Below are 22,099 nucleotides of genomic sequence, written 5' to 3'. Positions count from 1 at the left end.
GAGCGGGGAGGTGGTGGGTAGGGGGGTGGATAGATGAGCGGGGAGGTGGTGGGCAGGGGGGATGGGTGGGGTGGTGGTGGGCGGGGGTGGGTGGATGGGGGGTGGGCGGGGGGGTGGATGGATGAGTGGGGAGATGGTGGCTGGGGGGGTGGATGAGGTGGTGGGCGGGGTAGGGGGGTGGATGGATGAGCGGGGAGGTGGTGGGTGGGGGGGGTGGATAGATGAGCGGGGAGGTGGTGGGTAGGGGGGGTGGATAGATGAGCGGGGAGGTGGTGGGCGGGGGGGATGGGTGGGGTGGTGGTGGGCGGGGGTGGGTGGATGGGGGGTGGGCGGGGGTGGATGGATGAGCGGGGAGGTGGTGGGTGGGGGGGGTGGATAGATGAGCGGGGAGGTGGTGGGCGGGGGGTGGGGGGGTGAATGGGGGAGGTGGGCGGGGGGGGGTGGATGGATGAGTGGGGAGGTGGTGGGCAGGGGGGATGGGTGGGGTGGTGGTGGGCGGGGGTGGGTGGATGGGGGTGGGCGGGGGGGTGGATGGATGAGTGGGGAGATGGTGGCTGGGGGGGGTGGATGAGGTGGTGGGTGGGGTAGGGGGGTGGATGGATGAGCGGGGAGGTGGTGGGATGGGGGGGAGGTGGATGAGCGGGGGGCGGGGGGGTGGATGGATGAGCGGGGAGGTGGTGGGATGGGGGGGAGGTGGATGAGCGGGGGGGGGGGGGTAGGTGGATGAGCGGGGAGGTGGGGGGATGGGGGGAGGTGGATGAGCGGGGGGGGGGGGTAGATGGATGAGCGGGGGGGGGGTAGATGGATGAGCGGGGAGGTAGTGGGTGGGGGGGTGGATAGATGATCGGGGAGGTGGTGGGTGGGGGGGATGGGTGGGGTAGTGGGCGGGGGTGGGTGGATGGGGGTGGGGGCGGGGGAGTGGAGTGATGGGTGGGGTGGGGGGTGGGATGGGGTGGATGGGGGGTGGGCGGGGGGTGGATGGATGAGCGGTGGAGGTGGTGGCGGGGGATGGGGGGATGGGTGGGGTGGGGTTGTGGGCGGGGGTGGGTGGATGGGGGGTGGGGCGGGGGTGGGATGGATGGGTGGGGATCTGGGGCTAGTGGGGAGATGGTGGCTTGGGGGGGTGGAGGGAGGTGGGGGGTGGGGTAGGGGGGGTGGATGGAATGAGCGGGAGTGGTGGAATGGGGGGAGGTGGATGAGCGGGGGGTGGTGGGGTGGGGTGGAGGTGGATGAGCGGGGGGGGGGAGGTGGATGAGCGGGGGGGGGGGGGGTGGATGGAATGAGCGGGGAGGTGGTGGGATGGGGGGTAGGAGGATGAGCGGGGGGGGGGGGGGCGGGGGGGTGTAGAGGATGGAGCGGGGAGGTGGTGGGATGGGGGGGAGGTGGATGAGCGGGGGGGGGGGTAGATGGATGAGCGGGGAGGTGGTGGGATGGGGGGTAGGAGGATGAGCGGGGGGGGGGGGAGGGGGGGGTAGATGGATGAGCCTGCCCCGCCATCCCGGCTGCTCCTCACCTTCCGGCAGGGCTTGGAGGAGACCTCAAAGGACGCCTTGAAGGCCCTTCGCTGCTGCGTGGTGAGGATGGTGCGGGGTCGCTTGGGCCTCCGGGGGTCCTTCCCGTCGTCCCCGCTGCCCTTGCTCTGGCTGCCCTGCCCCTTGGCGGGCTTCATGTCGCCGTCCTCATCCTCACTCTTCACTGTGGGGGACACAACCCTCAGGAGGCCAGCACCTGCCATGGCCTCCGGCGCCTGGAGACCCCAGGACAGAGGCTATCCTGGAGAAAACCAGTCCTGCCAGCCAGGCCCCAGGGCTCAGAGAACCTTCTGGAAGCTTCCAGGGACTAAGAATTGACAGGCAAGGACCACGCTCCAGATGTTCTCACACAGGAGTATCCATGGCCATGACAGACAGACAAACACACACACTGGCACATGGGCCCACCAAGGCTCAAGCAATGCAGCTCTCACACACACACACACACACACACACACACACACACACACACGCTCACAGGCAGGACAGCCAGGCACGCACACACATGCATGCAGAGCACGTGCACTCACCCAGAGACGCACCCACAATGCCATGCCCCGCTGGCCACCCCAGGCCCCGGGGTCAGGGTCTCAGATGCCAGCGCCCCCACAGCGCCCTGCCCAGCCCCCCCCCCCCCCCTCACCGGAGTCGGACTCGTCGGGGCTCACGGAGCTGAGCAGGTCCTTCTCCTTCTCGTAGTCGCCCTTGCACAGCAGCTGGCCCTCCTTGAGCACGAACTCGTCGCCCTTGCGCAGCTGCCGCTCGCACACGCAGCAGCAGAAGCAGCCCAGGTGGTACACGCACTCCAGCGCCCGCATCACGAACTCGGTGGGGGCGATCTTCTCCATGCAGCCGCTGCACTTGGCCGCGAAGAGCCTGCGGGCGCGGAGGGGGCGCGGAGGGGCACGTCGGCCGGGCTCGGGTCCCTCCCGGAGGCCGCGGCCTACTGAGAGCCGCGCCCACCCCCTGGCCCTCCAGCCCGAATGGGAGAAGCCCTCCCTGGGCCCAGAGCCACCGGGGGAGGGCCCGTGACCTCAGGGTGGGCGCTGGCACCCTGCCCGGAGGTGCCCTCTCGTGTGGCGTGTCAGCTCGGGGCCCTTTCCACGCAGAGACACAGTGGCCACTAGAGGGCAGAGGACGAGGCGAGCCTCAGCCTTTCCCCCTCCACCCTCACCCCAGGATCCGCTCTGCCTCCTCCCTGCCCCTCCACCACCCTCACATCCAAGCAATCCCCGCCCTGGCCAACCCACCGCCAGCCTGGGCCCCCTTCCCCTTTCTGAGCCACTGTCCCAGTCCCCGCCCAGGGCTCCTGGCCCCTCCGACCCTTCACCCTCCAGGAGGAGCGCCAGAAAGATCTGTCTGAAACACACCTGGTCCTGCTGCTTCCCTGCTCTAGACTCTCCCATGGCTCCCTGGTGCCCTGGGGGGAACATCAGGCTCCTGGGTCTGACGCCCACAGCCCTTCGCCATCCTGCCTCTCCTCCCCCGACCCCTGCTCCCCCAGGCCACAGCCTGCAATTCCTCCAGAGCACCCTCACCCTGCCCCTCTCTCGGGCCCTGGGCTTGGCTAACACCCACGCATCCCTCTGCTCAGCGCAAGCACTGCTACCACGAGGTGATGTGTTTACTGAGCACGCACAGCCTGCCAGCTGCTGCTCTGAGCACTCTGCCGGCAGAAACACGTTTAGATCTCACTGCAACCTCTGAGCCGGGGGGACGCGAACCCCATTTCAGAGATTAGGAAATGGAGGTGCTCAGAGTCACATGACGCTAAACGACGGAGCCGCCTCTGAGCCGCCTCGGGGTCCCTCCATGACCACGGGGATCTGTTCCCTCCTCTCAGGATGCAAAGCCGGTGGGGCTCCGGCCCCGGCCGGCGTGGGCAGAGGGTCTGGGCGGCTCGGCCCCCCCTCTGCCCGCACCCACTGACTGCTCCGCTGGCCGCCCGGCCCTGACACGTGCTCGGCTCTGTGGGAACTCAGCCCCAGCCACACGTTGATGGAGAAATTTATGAAGAATCAAATTATTGCTGCTGGGAGGGAATTAAAACCATTTTTCATCCTCCGTGTCCCCGGGCCACGTCTGTGGGCGCCACCTTGGGAGCGCCGTGCGCGTCCCATCCCTCTTTATGGCCCGCCATCGCCGTGCAGATTGCAGCTGCAATTCTCCACTAATCGGCTCTGGAGCGGCCATAAACGGCCGGCGGCTCCCTCCCCGGGCTGCGCTGGCAGCACCGCCCACAGCGCTGCGGAGTGCGGGGACAGGGCCAGCCCCCTCTGCCTGCTGCCCCCGCCCGCCCGGCCAGGGCACTCCAATGGGGGGGCTCCCCAGCAACCCGGCCACCCCCGCCATCCTGCCCTGCAGGCTCCTATGCAGCCTGCGAGGCCCGACGCCAACGCCACTTCCTCCGGGAAGCCTTCTGTGCTGGCCCGGTCTTAGGAAGGCGGCCCCAGTCCCCTCTCCCATGAGACAGGGAGCCACAGAGCATCCCTCAGGGCTGTTGTCGGAATTCAGTGGCGCTGGGCATGGAACTCGGTGAATGAGGGTCACGTGGGAGGGACCGCAGTGGCCGTCAGCTCTGCACCGGCTCCCCAGGCAGGAGGCCCGCACCCCACCGGGGCCTCAGGGCGGCTGGGAGGGCTGAAGGTTTGGGGTGGGCAGAGGCTCAGGCCCCAATGTGTGCTCCCGGCAGACGGGGGCCCCCCCGCCCACACGGTGGGTGACTCTGCAGGAAGAACCTGGCCTGGATGTGGGCTCCCATCCGGCCCTTTGGCTGGAGAGCTCTGTTCAGGGCACCGCTACCCAGCAGTCCGTGGCAGCCCAGGCAGAGCCCCGCCCAGCTGACAGACATCTGCAGAGCTCGCTGCTCTGCCACGGGGGACACGTCTGTCCTGCCCCCTCCCTGTCCCTCTGTCCGGTCCCCACACTCTGTGCCAGCACGGCGGGGCCCGGGGCTCCGGCGGGGGGGGTCAGCGCCTCGGGGCTCCTCAGGAGGCCCGCTCAGGCCGGGAGGGGGGCTGTGGGCCGTGACCCGCATCTGCAGGCGCTGCCACCAGGCCCTGCACCCGTGCAGGCGCGTTCAGAACGGCCCCGCTAATGCCTTGGCAGCAGGGGGTCGATTGCTACTTTCTCCAAACTCATCAACACCATCTATTATTAATACTTCTCCGAAGGCCCCACGCCGCCATTACCGCGGCAGCGCCAGCCGCTCGGGGCGTCATCTGTTATCTAGATTGCAAAAACCCGGGAGATAAAACAAGCAGCGCGCACTTTATAAACCGAATGTGCCATCCGTTAGGTCTCCGAGCCTCTCTCCTCCCCATAAAACATCAGGGGGGACACATGAAATACTCGCTCCCAATTACGGGGTGCCTTTGTCTGCCGTGCAGGGGTGAGAGCTGCGTGGGAGGGGCTGGGGCGCCGGAGGGGTCCCCCCTCTGCTCGAGCCGCCCCTCCTCCCCTCGGTCCCTCCCACCAGGGCGGGATTGGCGGAAGCCGCTCGGAGAAGCAGATCAGCCACGGGAGGGTGGCGCTGGCATGGATGGGCTCAGGCTCAGGCTCAGTGCCTGGTTCCACCACTCCTGGCTAGTGATCCGGCAAGTCACATCCTCGCTCTGAGCCTCTGTTTACTTCCCTGTATAATGGGTTCACAAACACTGCCTGCTTCTCAGTGTGAAGATGCAGTAAACTGTCAGCACAGAGCGGGGAGCACAGGCCGAGGGGTCAGGGGCTGTGTGAGGCCAGGGGCAAGCCTCTCTCGGGATGTCCCAGATGCAGACCAGAGAGGCCGAGGGGTCAGCATGGAGGGCCTCCCGCAGCTCTGCCTGCGCCCCCAGGGGCTCCGGAGCCTGGTGTGAAAGGCTCTGACCTCCATCCGGACTGTGACCTTGGGCAAGTCAGAGCCTCTGTTTCCTCATCTGTAAGGTGGGGACAATAGTCCCGGCTCCTCAAAACCATGCGGGGGATTCCAGAGGGCTGTGTCCCTGCTCCCACGCTGGGGCTGGGAGGCAGGGAGGGGGAGGGCCCTGGGGGCAGGGCATGCTGGGAACCCGGGAGGCCTGCTGCCTGTCCTCCCAGGGTCCCTCCTCCCGCTTCCTCCATGACCCCCTTTCCAGAAAACAAATCCAGAGGGCAGCTTTGGGACCGCATCACAGGCACATGGCCTGGCTGCGTCCTCCCCATCTCTCGTAAACTGCCACTTCCTTCCACTTCCTATGCTGTGTCACCGTGCCCTCTGCCCCCGTCTGCCCCAAACACCTGCTGATTTGGAACGACCTGCTTGGGTGTCCCTTCTTCCAGGAAGCCCCCCTCTCCTCTCCAGTCTTAGACAGATGCGTCCCTCTGAGTTCCCTGTCCTCATACCTGCCCCCCAATTGTAGCCCCGATACTAGGGACTCTGAATACTTCCAGGCCCACCTGCCCCTCGTCACCTCTGAGCACCAGGCCCTGGGTACAAAAAGGTGAGCAATAAGTGTTTGCTGAATGAATACTGAACCAACCAGGACAGTCCTGCTCCGCCTGTGGAGCAGGAAAGGCAGTCCCCACTCCCAACCTGGTCTGGTGGGGGCCCTGGCCACCTGGCCTGGGGAGGCAGAGCCCCTGGGAGGGCCTCTGGGAGGGGTGGGGCTGGAGCAGGCAGCCTGGGGTTCCATCCTGGCTCCACAGCTCTGGCCAAGACATTTAATATCTCCGAGCCTCAACTTCTCCATCTGTGAAATGGGGATGATGGTTTCTACCCACGGCACTGCTGGGAGGGCCAGCACAGCACCAAGGAGATGCCACAAGAGCTGGGGTCTGCCCTTCTCTTGTCCCGCCTGGGTCCAACATGCCTGTGTCCATCCCCGTCGCTGGAGCCTCTGAGTTTCTGGAGAGAGGCAGCCGCGACACCTGTCCCAGCCCCACCTCCCTCCCTCCCTCTCATGACCACCTGGGTTCTGTGTGGCCTGAGCTGGACAGAGCTCCCCTCGCTCCATTCCTCATCTGTCCCATCGACACATCTGAGCACTGACAAAGCTCAATTGTCATCTGCCGGCATCACCACAGTAAGCCCAGAGCCCTCAGAGGGGACTGCTTCCCGCCCATTTTACAGATGAGCACACCGAGGTGCCGAGGTGCAGGTTACTCATTCAAGGTCACGTGGCAGCATCGCTGCATACTCCCTCCCTCCTCCGGGCATCCAAGCGTTTCTCTGCTTCTCAACCTCCTCGCCCTGGGATCTGAGCTTCACACCCACGTCTGTCTGCCCTCAAGGCTCCGGACATCGTGGGACAGGAGCCCGATTCACCCCGGGTTCCCATCGCTCAGCCTACGCCCGGGGCCCGGAGGTGCCGCGGAGTGGATTTTTCTTACGCCAAACTGAACATCTCCCCTCACAAGCAGCCCCCGACCCAGGATCATGTGTGATGGTGGAGCAGAAATTCCCTTTCTGGAGAGACGTCACCTCCCTTAAAGAGTCCCAGGCTATAACCTATCTCTACCTTCGCTGATTTTTTGTTGGTTTATTTACTTAATGCTCAATGTATTAAAGTCCTCGAGCTAATAAGCCGAACTCCAAAGCCAATGTTTCCTGGAGCATCGGAACAGAGATTACACATCTGTTCCAGGAATTTCTCTGCAGCCGCTGATGACGGCAGAGGCGCACACAGTATGGCGCCTTCACCTCTGGGAAAAACTGGGTTCCTAACGGCTGGGGGGACCCCAAGCTCTCCTCAGGGGTCTCAGACCCGCACCCTGGAACCCATACGGCAGGCATCGGGCCTGGAAGCCTGGCTCTGTCTCTCCTGGCGCTGGAACCTCACGCCAGTTCCCTCTCTCTGAGCCTCAGTGTCTCCATCTGTCCAATGGGCACATGCAATAGGTTCCAGGAGTGGGGCTCAGGGTCCCTGACATCCTCTCTCCAGGGCCCCCAGCACCCTGCTCGCTGTCCTTGCTCTCCCTCCTCCTCACGGCACTGACCTCCCCCCCCCCGACCCCCCCACTCCCATCATCGGATGGCACAGGTTATGTAGCCCCTCGCTGGGTTCTCAGTCTAGGAGCATGCGACAATCTCAGAATCAGTCCCAACTCCCACTGATGGCACTCAGGCCCCACTCTGCCCGTCCTGCCTGGCCCCGGATCCCCTGCCAGGCTGCCCGCCCCTCACGGCTCCTGGGACACAGCCGCTCCTTCCTGCCTCTTCAGCGCTCAAAATCCCTCCTGCCTCCCAGGCCGGTCTTCTTCCGCCCGTTCCTTTGCTCCTTGTTCAAGCCCTTTTCCATCCTTCAAGACCCCATGTACGTGTCACCGCCTCTGGGAAGCCTTCCCTGATGCCCGCAGACCCAGCTATCTGTGTGTCTGAAGCCCCACTGCCTGGGCATCGGGCACTGGGTGCAGTTCGCCCTTCGCGGCCTCGGGCTCTGGCACGGAGGGGTGGTCCGTGAGGGGCTGCTGAACGAGTAAACGACCTTGTGGGGCAGCCGGGAAAGACAAGGGGATAGTGGATACTCTGCGTCGGGGGCGTCTGAGAACACCACCAGGCGACAGGAGAAACGAACGTGCCCTCCCCTGTCCCGGCCCCTTCACAACGACACACCCTGGAGCCAAGTCCTAACTGTCTTCTCAGTGAAGCTGTATTCATGGCTCTCACTGGGCTGGGAGCCCTGCAGCGAACCCCGACGGCCCCTCACCCCGACTCCCCAGGAAAGCCCGGGCGCCCTGTGCTATTAGATGGCCTCCCTGAACCCTGGAGGATGGGCCAGGCTGGACGCCGGACTCAAGACGGGCCAATCAGACCCCTGGCCTGTGTCCCTGCCTTCGCCTGCTCATGGCTCTCGGTCTGCCCTCCGTCCTCAGACGTGTGTCTTCTCACAGCCCCGCCGCCGGCTGTGTGCTATCGGCGCATTCACATCTCTTCTTTGAGCCTCAGTTTCCTCTTCTGTAAAAAGGGGATGCTGACCCCTCCCTCAGCTGGCGGTTGGGGATCTGTGGGCTTTAACCCATGGGAGACAGCCTCGCCCAGTGCCTGGCGCACAGAGGGGCACCGTGCAGGTGTGTGCTCCCTCCCCTCCTCAGTCTCGCACCCTGCGGCCTGGCATACGCTCTGGAGCCTTCCCTTCCTCGTCTCTGATTTCAGTCGGCAGCCCCTGGTCACGTTGTTCCCTGGCCTGTGCTCTCCCTGCTGCCAGTCAGCCGGCCCTTTGAGGGGTGGGCTTCCATCGGAGGCTCCCTGGGGCCACACCGGGGGGGGAGTGGGGGGGAACAGGCAGATTCCGGGCCTGGAACCACGCCCTCCATGGGGCCACCAGGCTTGGTGCCTGGAACCCAGCCCCCCCTCTGTCCTCACTGGCTATACCTTTTGTTTTTCTTTTTCTTTTTAAAAGATTTTTAATCCATTTTTAGAGAGAGAGGCAGAGAGAAAGAGAAAACTCCTGATGTGAGAGCAGCTGCCTTTTGCACACCCCTTGCCAGGGATCAAGACTGAAACTCAAGCATGCGCCCTGACCGGGAATCGAACCTGCAACCTTTAGATGCACAGGACGATGTCCAACTAACGGAGCCACACCGGCCACGGCCCCTCTGGCTGCACCTTCTCGCACTCACCCAGCAAACAGCCATGGAGGCTGGCTGGGAGCCACACCCCTACAGGATGACAGGGGAGCAGCGTCAGCCCAGACCTCGCTCCCTGGGGCCCGCTGGGCGACTGGGAGGCAGGGAAAGGCGTGCTGGTCTCTGCAGGAGGGCGGGCACTTCCTGGGTAGAGTGGCCCGCCACACCACAGGGAGAAACGGGTCTGAATCCCAGCTCCGCCACCCCAATCCCCGTCTGGCCTCGGGGCAAGCCAACTACATCCTGAGCTTGTTTTGCCATCGGAAAACTGGGGACCACAGCCCCCACCTTCCAGGTGCTCGTGATAATGTCCACCCCCACCCCCTGGGCCAAGCCTCGGAAGGGGCCCCTCCATAGTCGGTGCTTAGCGCGGAGGCTGAGGACATCATGGCTCCCGGACTGTGATGTCTGTGATGACGCCTGGTGAGGGAAGAGCTGGGGTCACAGGCACTGAGGGGACAGGGCCCTGGACACTCCTGGGGGCCCAGCTGCTGCTGCTGGGGTTTGCCTGCCACTTGGGGAACCTGATGGGGGGCAGGAGGGGGCGTGGAGCAGGCAGAGGGAGCTGCCCTGCCGCCTCCCTCCCCGCTCCTCGCTGACATCTCCCCCACGTGCCTGTCGCGTCCTTATCATTCCGGGCGTAGCTGTTTTTTATTTTGAGACAAAAAGGGGCCTGTTGATGGGGATCCAACTCAAACCAGCTGCAAACATCTGCTTTGATGCGGCGGCCGCGGCGGGCGGCGGAGGGAGCCGCAGGCGGGGCCGGTGCGCGCGCCAATCACGCGGCTGGAATGCGCGGCGGCCGGGCCTCGGACGGACCGGCGGCCGCCAGCGCGGGCCTCGCAGGGCCTCCGGCGGCCTCGCCGCGACAGGCCGGTCCTGCCGGGAGGGCGGCCGGCGCTTCCTGCGGGGCGCGGGCCCAGCTGTGCGGGCCGCCGTCTCCTCGGCCCTTTGATCCGGGCCGGGGCGCTGTCGGGAGCCCCCCAGCCAGGGCTGGAGGTCACGGGCCAGGGCCAGGGTCAGGGGGGGCGGACACAGACGGGACCCCGGGGTGCATACATTCCCTGATTCCACACATTTATTTAGCATCCACTGCGGTGCCAGGCGCTGTCTGGAGGCTGGGGGAAGAGCAGTGGGACAACTGGACCCCACCCCCCAGCCTATCCCCACTTCCTTCTGCTCCTCTGGGCCAGGGGACAGGCAGCACATAGACACATCAGCCTGCAGGCCGCATGCAGAGTGCAATAGCCAGCGACAATGTGATGGAGAAAAGCGAGGCAGGACAGGGCAAGGGGCAGGCAGAGGCTTGCTGTCACCTGGAAAGGGGGTCGTCCCCTCCCCCACAGCGGGAACAGCAAGCGCCAAGGCCCGGGGCATGGGTCTGTCTGGGGTGCTGGGGAAATGACACGGAGGCCCCTGTAGCTGGAGAGGAGGCGACGGGAGCGACGGGAGGGGACGGATAGTGTAGGCTCTGAGCAAAGGGGGATCAGATCCGACTGACATGTAAAAACGGGATTCCTCAGCAGCCATGTGGGGGTAGGGGAAGGGGGAGCAGGGAGCTTATCTCAATAATCCAAGCAGAAGACGAGGTCCCTGCCGAGAGCAGGGAGTGGGGAGGTGCTAAGAGGTCAGACCCGGATGCATTCTGAAGACAGGGGCCCGGGAGGAGGTGCAAGGATAGCGGCCTGGTGGAGCCCAAAATCCGGGGCCCGAGCAACCAGAAGGCTGAAATGGAGTGGAGACTGAGGCAGGTGGGGGAGGGGGAGAGCTGGGAGTGCAGGCCTAGGCATGTTACATGTGAGCTGCCTTCTGACAGCCGTATGGGTGCAGCTGGGGGCTGCTGCATATGAGTTCTAAGAGGCCCAAGCTAGAGATACTGTCAGGAGCTGTCAGGATAGACACACACACACACACACACACACGCAAGCACACGTCCAGACACATACATACATACAGCCATGCACCCTCTCATACACACACCACACACTCACTCACTCTCTCTCTCTCTCTCTCTCTCTCTCTCTCTCTCTCACACACACACACACACACACAAATATGTACGCCTGTAGCGGGAGCTGTTGTGGACACACTGCTCGGCACCTTTGGGAGTCTGATCCTTGAGGGTGCTGGGCCAGGCCCAGGAGTCTCTTTTCCCTTTGGAGACACTGGGGTTTCCCCTGTGACCCCAGGGAGAGTCACGGTCTGGAGCAGGTGGGAGGGGGAGCATCACGTCACGCTGATGGCCCCCACATGCCCTCAGGCAGGGAGAGCTGCAGGAGAACCTGGGCCACAGGCACGGAGGGCTGTGAGCTCCCGGCCGGCACCGCTAAGGGCTCCACCATCTCATTAACCCTAGGGCTGGCGCTCGCTCCTCTCTCTTCTGCCTTCAACGGTGAATTCAGTTCACGCGCCGACTCACGGAACCATTCATTCACTGCCTACTATGCGCCAGGCCCCGTGCTGGGCTCCCAGTAGGAAGGAGCCTTCTCTTCTCTCCTATACATCAGACCCCTCTGAACTGACCCCACACTCCCTTCTCTCATTGCCACTGAGCCACCAGCTCCTAGTGGCCAAACCCAGCAGCCACGGTTATCGCTGCGGTTACTAAGTTTATTGAGTGTTCCCTACATACCACACCCTGTGCCTTCTTTGCACTCGGACCCCTCCCCCTCGAGGCCCCTGAGAGGTAGGCATTGTCACCCTCTTCTCACAAGAGAAGGAAGTGATACTCCAGAGGGTGACCGCAGCTCAGCGTCAGACCTGAGGCGGAAGCCGGGACCTGGGGCTCAGGGCTGGGCCTTCCTCCTGCCTCGCAGTGGGACTCCAGGACCACCCTGTGCGTGGAGCCCTCTCCTGCCCCAGCTTCCCCCCCCCCCCCTGTCCCCACCGGAATGGCTCTGCTCTTGCCTGCTCAGCTCAGAGCTGCTGGGCCCGTGCCCTGGAACCAGGGTTACAGAGAGCGGGGCTGACGACACAGGGAAGATGAGAACCCCATACCACCAGGTGTAGAGACCTTTGAGTTCCTCTCCAGGGTCCTGAGTGGGCAGAAGAGTCTGGCCCAGAGCCGTGTGCCTGGGAAGGGCTGAGGGACCCAGGGTGGCCAGGGGGTGGGCAGGCCTGGGATCAGGGAAGGCGCCCTGGATAAAGGGACTGAATGGGGGAAGTGGTCAGGTGGGATGGGAGCAGGGGTGCGTCTGGTTCCAGAGTCTGGACTCTGCGCGGGGGCAGAGAACCAGAGAGACCATTCTGGGAGGGAGAGGCTGAAAACAGCCATGGCGTGAAGAGATGGAGGCCACATGCAGGATTAGGGAGGCAGTGGGTCCTCAGGCCGGAGCATAGGTGAGGAAGGAGGAGGGTCAAGCTGGAGGTCTTGAATGTTGGGCTAAAGAAGATAGATTAGGCTTCGTTTGTTCTCATCTACCCATCTATCCATCCCTCTATCCATCCACCTATCCACCCACTCACACAACCACTCCATCCATCCATCCACATTCCCATCCACTCACACAGCCACTCAGCCACATATCTATCCATCCATCCACCCATCCATCCATTCCTCCATCCACCCATCATCCATCCACCCTCCATCCACCATCCACCCATCTATCCACCATCCATCCATCTACCTATCCACCCACTCACACAGCCACTCCATTCATCCATCCATCCATCCATCCACTCACTCACACAGCCACTCCATCCATCCATCATTCATCCATCCACCCATCCATCCACCTATCCATTCATCCATCCATCCATCATCCATCCATCCATCCATCCATCCACCCGCCCACCCATTCACACAGCCACTCCATCCATTCATCAACATTCCCACCCACTCTCACAGCCACTCAGCCACCTATCCATTCCTCCATCCATCCATCATCCATCCATCCATCCATCCATCCTCCATCCACCCATCTATCCACCATCCATCCATCCATCCATCCAACTATCCACCCACTCACACAGCCACTCCATCCATCCATCCATCCATCCATCCATCATCCATCCATCCATCCACCCATCCATTCCTCCATCATCCATCCATCCATCATCCATCCATCCATCCATCCATCCATTCCTCTATCCATCCACCTATTCACCTACTCACACAGCCACTCAGCCACATATCTATCCCCCAACCCATCCACCCCTCTAAGCAGCCAGCCATACATCCATCCACCCATGCATCCATCTATATATTCAACACATTTGGCCCTCACTCTATCTTATGCCATGATTCCTCCTCTTGAAAGGGAAGCCGCCTTTGGAGGTTTTCACTGTAAGACTAGCTGATTCTGAAAGCATTTACCGAACAGCCGCCATGAGCAAGCGCTGTGCTCGGAAATCCAGAGCACCATTGGAGAGCCTAACAGCCGACCCAGCTGACATCCGGCCCCGTCATTCTGGCCCCGAGGATCCTGGACAACCTGGACACAGACCACAGCATGTCAATCAGGGTTCTAACAACATCGACCCACTTCCTTTGAGCAAGCATTTTCTGGAACAAACTCCATTAGGGCAATTTAAATTTTTGATCAACTTCCTTTCTAGTGCAGATAACTCTAATGTGTAACTTTTTCCATTTCCATTAGTATTTTACTAAAATTATTTTCATTGAGAAATTATTTCCCCTGAACATTTTTAATAAAGGTTGGTTCTCCCATCCAGTCTGTGCTGGAATTGCAGCTCACCGGTGATCAAGCGTTGACTCTGGTTAATTTGTAGCCAGCGAAACATTTCACAATGGGTAGTTTCATCCTTGCCAGTTGTATCTTGTCCTGGTTAATTTACCAAGTTAAATGTCCCCCATGCGCGGGTGGGGCAGTTTTCAATGTTACCAATAAAGTCGCTACAGTTTATGATCACCGATTTTACCAGGCAGCCAATGAAAACACGCGCAGGGTCAAAACCATACAGACTGAAGCGTGCTCCTTGCTCTTCGGAGACTCAAAGACAACAGCCGCTCCCCTGACACCCCCTTCTCCTGGCTACACCCCCTAGATTCTGGGAGCGGTTTCTCCAGACTCAGATCCCAAATCTGAGTTTGTCCAAACAGCCCCTGAAGCACAGCACGCAGCAGCCCACTCCTTCAGTGGCAAGATCCATCCCCTCCCTCATTCCCCAAACTATACTCCTCTTCATGCAACCACAGAGAGCATTCATTGTGTTAACCAAGTCAAGGAGGGTGACACTGCCCAGACCTCTCATGACAACCCCCACGTATCTGGACACCCCTCCCCCCCAAAAAAAACCCCCACACATCTGTGATCCTGCTGTCAAGTTTTTGAACCCCATCCTGGCATGCATTTCCAAATCTCAAACTCACAGGCACCAGCCCAGCCCTGTGCTCAGGGGCCTCGCGATGCCTCCTGAGCACCCGGGGAGATAGGAGTCCCTGCCAGTGCCTGGCTGACTGTTTGCGGGATACAGCCATGGAGTGTGGGTGGACCACATCCCCCCGCTGAGGGGCCTGAGATAAACCTGAGAAGTGGGCGCAGCAGAGGAGCTGGACTCAACGCGGGTGGGAGGTGGGAGGGGTATTCCGGAGGAGGAGGAGGAGTCCCTGGAGGTGGGGGTGGCGTTTGCTAGTGAGTCAGAAGAGGCCCCGGGAGACAGACCACCTCCCTGGGTCTGTGCTATTTAGCTCCAGCCGGGTGGGGGCGGGCGAGGGGTGATCCGGGCAGGTTGGGGCTGGGTGCCCGGGCTCCGCATCTCGGGCGCACGGCCGCCCGCCGGCCCGTTTAGTGGGTAACTGATCACCCCGAGCCCCGCCCCAGCCGCCCGCAGCCCGCCCCAGCCGCTTAATCACCGCCCGCCCGGCTGCATTAGCATAGTAATGGCCTTTAAATTGAGCCTCTTTGTTTTTTAATTAAGCTCCCAGCAGGTACAGAGAAGAGCGATTATTGAGGAAGCTGCCAGCGCTAATCGCCCGCAGTCATTTGACAATTAAAAAGCGCCTGGCTTTAACCCTTTCCCCTCGCCTGCAGCAGCACCCCTAGCATTTATCCTGCACCGACTGTGTACGCGCCTCCCGGGGGGTGGGGGGCGGGGAGAGGGGGGGAACGAGGGGAGGACACCCACCCCGAGCCACTCGGAGAGGTCCCCGCCGACACCTCCATTTTGCTGAGGGGCAGACTGAGGTGCAGAGAGGGGAGGGGACGTGCCCAGACACACAGCTTGGCGAGGAGCTGGGACTGGCAGGCAGGGGGCTGGCGAAACCCCGCAGCCTGGGCTCTGCGCCCTGCACTGCCCTCTGCCTGGAGCACCACCACCTGTGAGTCTGGCAGAATATTGGCTCCACATTCAGGTGGGCAGCTCCTCAGAATCCCCGGGGCATCCTCTGCCCCCCACCCACCCCGTTATTCATTTAGTCCCCAAATACCAATGGGTGCTCAGTGTGTGCCAGGCCGATGCGGGCTGTGGTGGCTCCGTGGATTGAGTGTCATCCCATGGATCGGACGTCCTGGGTTTGATTCCCAGTCAGGGCACAAGCCGTGGTTGCGGGCTCGATCCCCAGCAGGGGGCGTTGCAGGAGGCAGCCGATCAATGGGTCTCTCTCATCATTATGTTTCTCTCTCTCTCTCCCTGTCCATTCTTCTCTGAAATCAGTATCTCTCTCTCCCTCCCTCCCTCCCTCTCTCTCTCTCTCTCTCCCGCGCGCGCGCTCGCTCTCTCTCTCTCTCTCTCTCTCTCTCTCTCTCTCTCTCTCTCTCTCTATCACAGGTGCGATTGTTCATGCTCCAGCCCAGGGGTGTGTGTGTGGGGAAGGGAGGAGGCGGGTGTCCGAAAGGCTACTTTCCTGGAGACATAATTGGGGCTGAGACTGAGAAAGGAGGGAGATCAGAGCCAGGGGAGGCGGGAGCGATGGCAGGCCAGGCAGCGGGGAAACAGTGAACGCAAAACTCAAAGTCAGATCAGCCATTAGCCAGAAATTAAAGGTGCAGAGGGCGTGCGGGGGAGGGGACAGGGCAGGGAGGAGGCTGGGGGATCAGAGAGTCGCTGAGCCAGCCTGAGTGTGCAGAATCTTACGGACTTCAAAAATCTGGAATTTTAATAGGAGCTGGGTTTATTTTTGAACGGGTAATGGCTCAATACGCAGACATACAGAGGCGCTCACTTCCCTGGCCATGCAGGTCCCCGCCCCCAGCAACCGGCCTTGCACCTGAGCCTCCGTCCACAGCACCAGCGACGCGGAGCGGTGGGTGCCTACTATCTCCCCTCCCGACCCTTTTTTATTTTATTTTATTTTATTTTTTATTTTATTTTATTTTATTTTATTTTTATTTTATTTTTATTTTATTTTATTTTATTTTATTTTATTTTATTTTATTTATTTTATTTATTTTATTTTATTTTATTTTATTTTATTTTATTTTATTTTATTTTATTTTATTTTATTTTATTTTATTTTGTAAATGGAGCTGGTTGGGGTTTTGCCCATTTTTGTTGGGTTTCCTCCAGTGCTAATGGACTCCACACACTGCTCTGCCTCCCCCGCCCGCTCCCTCCCGCGGGGGTGCTGGAGAGGACTCCCCTCTGGGCCTGGAGCACCTCCCTGCTCTGCTCCGCCCGTGGGCGAACCCTGCTTCGTTTCTCCCGTGTGCTGTGAACGGACGCCCTGTGGCCCCGAGAGGACTGTGGTCCGCATCTCCTGAGCGGGCGAAGCCACTGTCACGCTGTCAGTGTGGAGCGGCTCGGCGATTTACATTTTAAAGGATCTTTTTTTTCTCCCCCCCCCCCCCAAAGCACTGTTTTTATTTGTAGAGAGCCCTAACCACTTCAGTGGCAGGAGGAGGGGAGAGGTTCCTTTTTCAATCCCAAGGCCTCCATAATGTTCATCTGTTGTTACCAAACACACAGGCAAGTGGCGGAATGGATTCGGTAAACTGACTGCCATGTTTGGTCTCTCTCTGCTAGAGCAACGAGATGAGTGTCAATCTCTGCTTCTGTAAGAATCCTGAACTTAGGATTTTCAACTGTAACTACTCCAACTTCTATTTCTGAAGGTTTGAAATCAATTGATAGAACAGTAGACAGGCAGGTAATCGCAGTTTCCACTGTCTGTTCAAAGGATCATTTTGGCTGCGGGGCAGGGACCCAGGGGGAGCAGGGAGTAGGTGACCAGCCGAGGGGCCCCGCAGCAGGTGAGAGGCCCAGGCGGCTCAGGCTGCGGGAGTGGGAGGAGGGGGGGCTGGGTGGGGAGCCGGGTGACTCCCTCCACCCTTCCCAGTGCCTGGCGAAGGGAGAGCAGTGGCTGAGATGGGGTGCGTGGTGGTGGGTGGGGGCCCCGGGGAGACCCCAGGTGTGCAGTCACCCACAGCAGCAGCAGCAGCGGGTTGGGGATCCCCCCAAGCCAGGCTCCCTGGATCTGAGCCCAGCTCTCCCGGCCCCCTGCCCCCGACCAGTGCAAGCCCATCTCTGCTCACACTTCAGAGGGGGCTGCTGCCCTGAACCCCCTTTCCTCCACCCAGGCTGTGCTGGGGTCTGAGAAGAGGGGACCCCTGGGAGAGCCTGGCAGCTGGCTTTCTGATAAACCGAGCGAGAGGGGGCTCAGGGCCTGCGGTGGGGTGAGGAGGCTCCAGACAGACAGAGGGCCAGCTTCCGCCCCTGCTGGTCACTGGGAGAGCCACCCTCCTCCTCAGCGCTGGGCTCCCTGGTGGAGGGGGGGGGGCAGATTGTCCATGTCCCCGAGCCCTCCTCACCTTGTCTCTCAGCCACTCACTGTCCCCAACTCAGAGCTAGCGGTGTCCCCTGGAGAGGAGCCGGGGGGAGGGGGGGGCAGCCAGGACCAGCCTTGGCTGGGCTCTGTCGCACCCCCAGAGGGAGGCAGCCCATGTGCGGCATCGCGGGCAGCGAGGGGTTAAGAGCCTGCCCACCCCCATCCATCAGCCAGCATCTCCCAAACAGAGGGACGGGGCGGGAGGCAGCTGTCCAAACAGGCCTGTGTACCTGGCCGCAGCCCGGGGACAGGGCAGTGGCTGTTTACTCGGCTCCCCTCCCCCCCAGTCACCCTGGCAGGGCCTTTCCCTGGTCTCCCCCGGGCTGTGGGCCTGCCCCCCCCCCAAATGCTCATGTGACAGACCTGGAATGTCCTTGCTCAGGGCTCTGGGCCGGGGTCTCCAGGAGATGGTGACAGAAATGCTGACCGGCCCAGCTGGCCGCAGTCGCCAGAGCTCCAGGCAATGCTGCCCGCCGCACACGCTGCCCCGAGCAGAAATGGGGTGTCTCAGAGCGGGGGACCCAGCCTGGGACCCCAGGAAACTGGGGTGCCTGGGCAATCCCATCTCAAACCACCTCCTGGGGAATGTGTCTGCTCATGGCTTTCCAGGCCCCGAGCCAGCCCTGCCCTGCCCTCGCCCCCTCCCCACACCTCCCGGGACAGAGCCGCCTAGGGAGCCGCTGACGTCCAGACCCACGTCTCCTCCCCATCCCCATCTCCCCGAGCCACCAACAGCCACCCTCCCCACGGCCTGAGAGACCCCTAGCGCCTCCTCCTCCCCGACAGCTGTCCCCCCATTTGACCCATCCTCCGTCTACGCAGCTCTCAGATCGGACCTGCCCCCTGGAGGTGAGCTGCTTGTGGGACCCAGTAGCTTAGGGACCCCCAATGCCTGGCCACCAGTGTGCCATGCCCTCCTCCCCCTTCCTGTCCGTGGCCCCACTCACCGCCCCAGATCCCCTCAGATGCCCTCTCTCCTGCGGCCCCAGCACTGACAGCCACGGTGGTGTCTGAGCGCCCACTGTGTGCCTGGCTCTGGGCCCAACTCAGGCATCTTTACCCCATCCCCCTCAAATCTACCCATCTCACAGATGAGCTAACAGAGGCTCAGAAAGACAGTGTGCCAAGCCTCAAGCCTACAAAGCCGCAGAGCCCCCGATAAGAGAGGGCCGGGCTGGGATCTGGCAAAGGACCAAACAGCCTCCTGCGTGGCATGTGGGTTCCGAGCCCTGTGCCCGGGCGGGCGGCCAGAGGTGCGTGACTTTGACCCAGAGCCTGTGCAAGGCATTCCCTGGCCTGGGGACCTCCCCACGGCGCGCGTGTCACCTGCCTCAGAGCGGGCATTGCTGGGGCGAGGGGGTGCATGTTAAAGCGAACACGCCCGCACCCCCTTCTCCCCCCGCACGTCTCTGTCCTGCTTCCGAGGGGCCCTGGGGCTCCTCAAGCCAAGCTCTGGTCCAGCCTCGTCAGCCGGGACGGTGCCGCTGGGACTCGTCACCGGCCGGGTACCACCCCCAGCCAGGCCGGGCCCTGGATCCCTCCTGCGCACCCTCCGCCCAGCGTGACATCTTTACGGCGCGTTCTGAGCCCGCGCGGGCCCGGAGGGGCGAGGGGGAGGCAGGACACCTCTCAAGTAACGGATTGTAAATTCCTGGGCCCCGGCTCTCCATCCCTAACAACCTCCTCCCCGGCGCACCGCGCCTGTCCCTTCGCAGCCAATTTACATGAGGGCTCCCAGACCCGGCGGGAAGCATTCCAGACTCGGGAGAGGGGCAACTATTGTTTCTCTGGGAGAAAAAAAATAAAATAAAATCAACCGGCGCTCTGCAGCGTCTAATCACTCTCACATGTGCCGTGTGGTTCCCGCCACGGACGGCCCTCGGCCGTGAGTGCGCCCCGAGGGCGCAGATCCTGCTTCTCCCCAGAGCGGGGTCCCCCATTGCACAGTGCGAGACACTGAGTCCGGGGGAGGAAACAGAGAGCTACCATGAGCTGGTCACCTGGCCTCAGATACCCTCACACGGATGGATGACCCCATTTCACAGCTGGGACAAGTGAGCCCCTAGTTCAAGGTCACCAGCCAGTGCATGGCCGAGCCAGGGTCTCCCCGGGCAGACCGGCCCCTGGGATTTGAACCCTGGTCTTTCTCTCCAGAGCCGGGGATCCTGGCCCAGGGCAGTGTGGCCTCCCAGGGTGAGGAGCATCCACTGTCCCTTTGATAGGGGCCTGGTCCCAGCTGCCCTACCCCAGGGAGGTCCCCCAGAGTCCCAGCTGTGGCCTAAAAGCATCCAGGCTGGTTTTTAATAAGGAGGATGAACTTGTTTGAAAGCCGGGGGTGGGAGGAGGAGACGGCGAGGCTGCGGACAGGACTCTCTGTACTCGGGGCAGGGAGTGGCGGTCTGGCCAAGTGGTCCCTCCGCCGGGGGGGCCTGGGCGGAGGGGGGCGCTGCCCCGCCCGGCCCGGAGGGCGCTGGCTCTGCGTGGCTCGGCTCTCCGGTAAGCCCACAGGATATTGCGCTGCCTTTGTGCGCCGGTGACCCAGCTGCTGGTTATTGAAAAATTCCTCCGCTCGGACGGGGCCGGCCCGCTGACCCCTCGTCCAGGGACGCGCCTATCTTTCAAAAGATCCGGGATTAGCGAGCCAGCCCCGACCTGGCGCAGAGCCCCGTCTGGGGGTGTGTGTCCGCGGCCCCTCGGGACGCTCCCTGGAGTGGGCTCTCGGCGCAGGATTTAATTAGTTGGAATCAGCCTGCGATTACCGCGGCGACTGTTTACCCAGCCACTCGGCAGGCTGAGCCCCGTCGCCCGGAACAAAGATGGGCCCCGCGGCCCCGCGGGCCAGGCCAGGGGCCCCGGCTGCGGGAGGGGAGCTGCGGGCCGGCGGGCCGGCTGCTGGCGCGCCTCGTTTCGCCGGTATTTGTGGATTTTCATGATGGAAAGCGTCTACTCAGGGCTTTTAAAAAATTAAAGCATCTTGAGAAATTTACGGTCGCGCTCTGAGCGCGGTCCCCTCCCCCAGCTCATGCCTGGCGGCGGCGGTGACAGCGGACAGAGCCACTGCAGGGGCTGATGTGCCCGCATGCCGAGCTCGAGGAGAGGTGGGAAGGTGCCCACGCCGCGTGTCCCTGGTGCCCACTCTGCCACCGGGGATGCCCCCTGGCTGTGCGCATGTCTGTCCTGCAGTCTCCCCCGGTAACCACAGCGGGAGCAGCTGGCATGGTCAGGGAGAAGAGGTCTGTGCGTGCCCTCAGGCCCCCCCCCCCCTGTGAGCTCACCCGTTAACACGACTTCCCCCACGGTACACACGTCTCCCTGTACATGTGTGTACCACACGTATGTGTATGCTGGCGCCATACCTGCACATAACTGTACACATATGTATAGCCACCCACACCTACCTCTGCTGTCCAGACATATGCAAACAGGAGCATCCGTGCCCACGTGCACACAGATGCTGCCCACACACTCACGGGCACACTGACTCGAGCTACCTTCTAGGGCTGCACCCGTGTGCGCCCATGTTTCCGGGCTGACCTCTGAGCGAGTTCACACATCTGTACCCACGCACACTGCGGGTGGAGCCGTGTGCACACGTGTTCACCTGTGGGACAGCCGTGGCCTCTGCCCAGGTAGTCGTGTGTCTATCCTTGGAGGTGGTGGGGCCCTCAGAGCAGGGTCTGCCCCTAGGAGGTGTCACCCTGACCCAGGGTCAGGCGACTGGTCTGGGGGACCCTGTCCTGCGGGCCTGTGTTCTGGGAGGCGGGGGCACAGGACAGAGACTGTGTGCTGGGCAGCCAGATTTGGGAGCTGTCCCAGTGCCAGCGCAGGGCTGGGGGCCTGGCCCCTGTCAGCCGGGCAGGTCCCGCCCACAGCTGTCACCAATGTCTGCCGCCAGGACCCTGCCCCCAGCCTCTCTGAGGGCTGCACCCCCTTTCCTGCCTCCCGCCTCTCCCATGGCCACTGTGGCCTCCGGGGTCATCCTGTGGCTGGGCATGGGGGCGGGTGCCCAGGTTCCGAGGGGCGTGGGGCTCCTATGACCTCTCTCCCTGCCCTCCTTACAACTGCAGAGCCACCTGGCCTCGCACGTACTCAGGCATGCAGGGGACAAGTATGTAACACACATGTGTACCTGTGGACACACCCATGTGGTCACACATGCACAAGGTGACTGGAGTGCCATCTACTTACACAGGGACCTGCAGACACAGTGTGTGCACAGACAGGAGCACAAAAGCCTGGGTACACGCTAACACACCAG

The 22,099-nt window shown here is 62.2% G+C and overlaps 1 protein-coding gene across 3 annotated transcripts in view; it reads right to left on the bottom strand.

The window, feature by feature from the left end:
* The window catches only part of LMX1B (LIM homeobox transcription factor 1 beta), a 90,430-nt gene that overhangs the window by 14,214 nt on the left and 54,117 nt on the right, over positions 1–22,099 (bottom strand). For all 3 annotated transcript variants that reach the window (XR_006739876.1, XM_036412062.2, XM_036412063.2), the window contains exons 3-4: positions 2,176–2,408; positions 1,514–1,695 (exon numbers count right to left, since the gene is read on the bottom strand). Coding sequence is in view for 2 of the 3 variants with exons in the window: in XM_036412062.2 (XP_036267955.1) it covers positions 1,514–1,695; positions 2,176–2,408 (415 nt within the window). In the remaining variant the exon portion in view is untranslated. The remainder of the gene's footprint in view (positions 1–1,513; positions 1,696–2,175; positions 2,409–22,099) is intronic.

This window comes from Pipistrellus kuhlii, unplaced genomic scaffold, assembly GCF_014108245.1.
Source record: "Pipistrellus kuhlii isolate mPipKuh1 unplaced genomic scaffold, mPipKuh1.p scaffold_m20_p_43, whole genome shotgun sequence".
Lineage (NCBI taxonomy): Eukaryota > Metazoa > Chordata > Mammalia > Chiroptera > Vespertilionidae > Pipistrellus > Pipistrellus kuhlii.
This window is presented reverse-complemented; position numbering and strand designations above follow the sequence as displayed.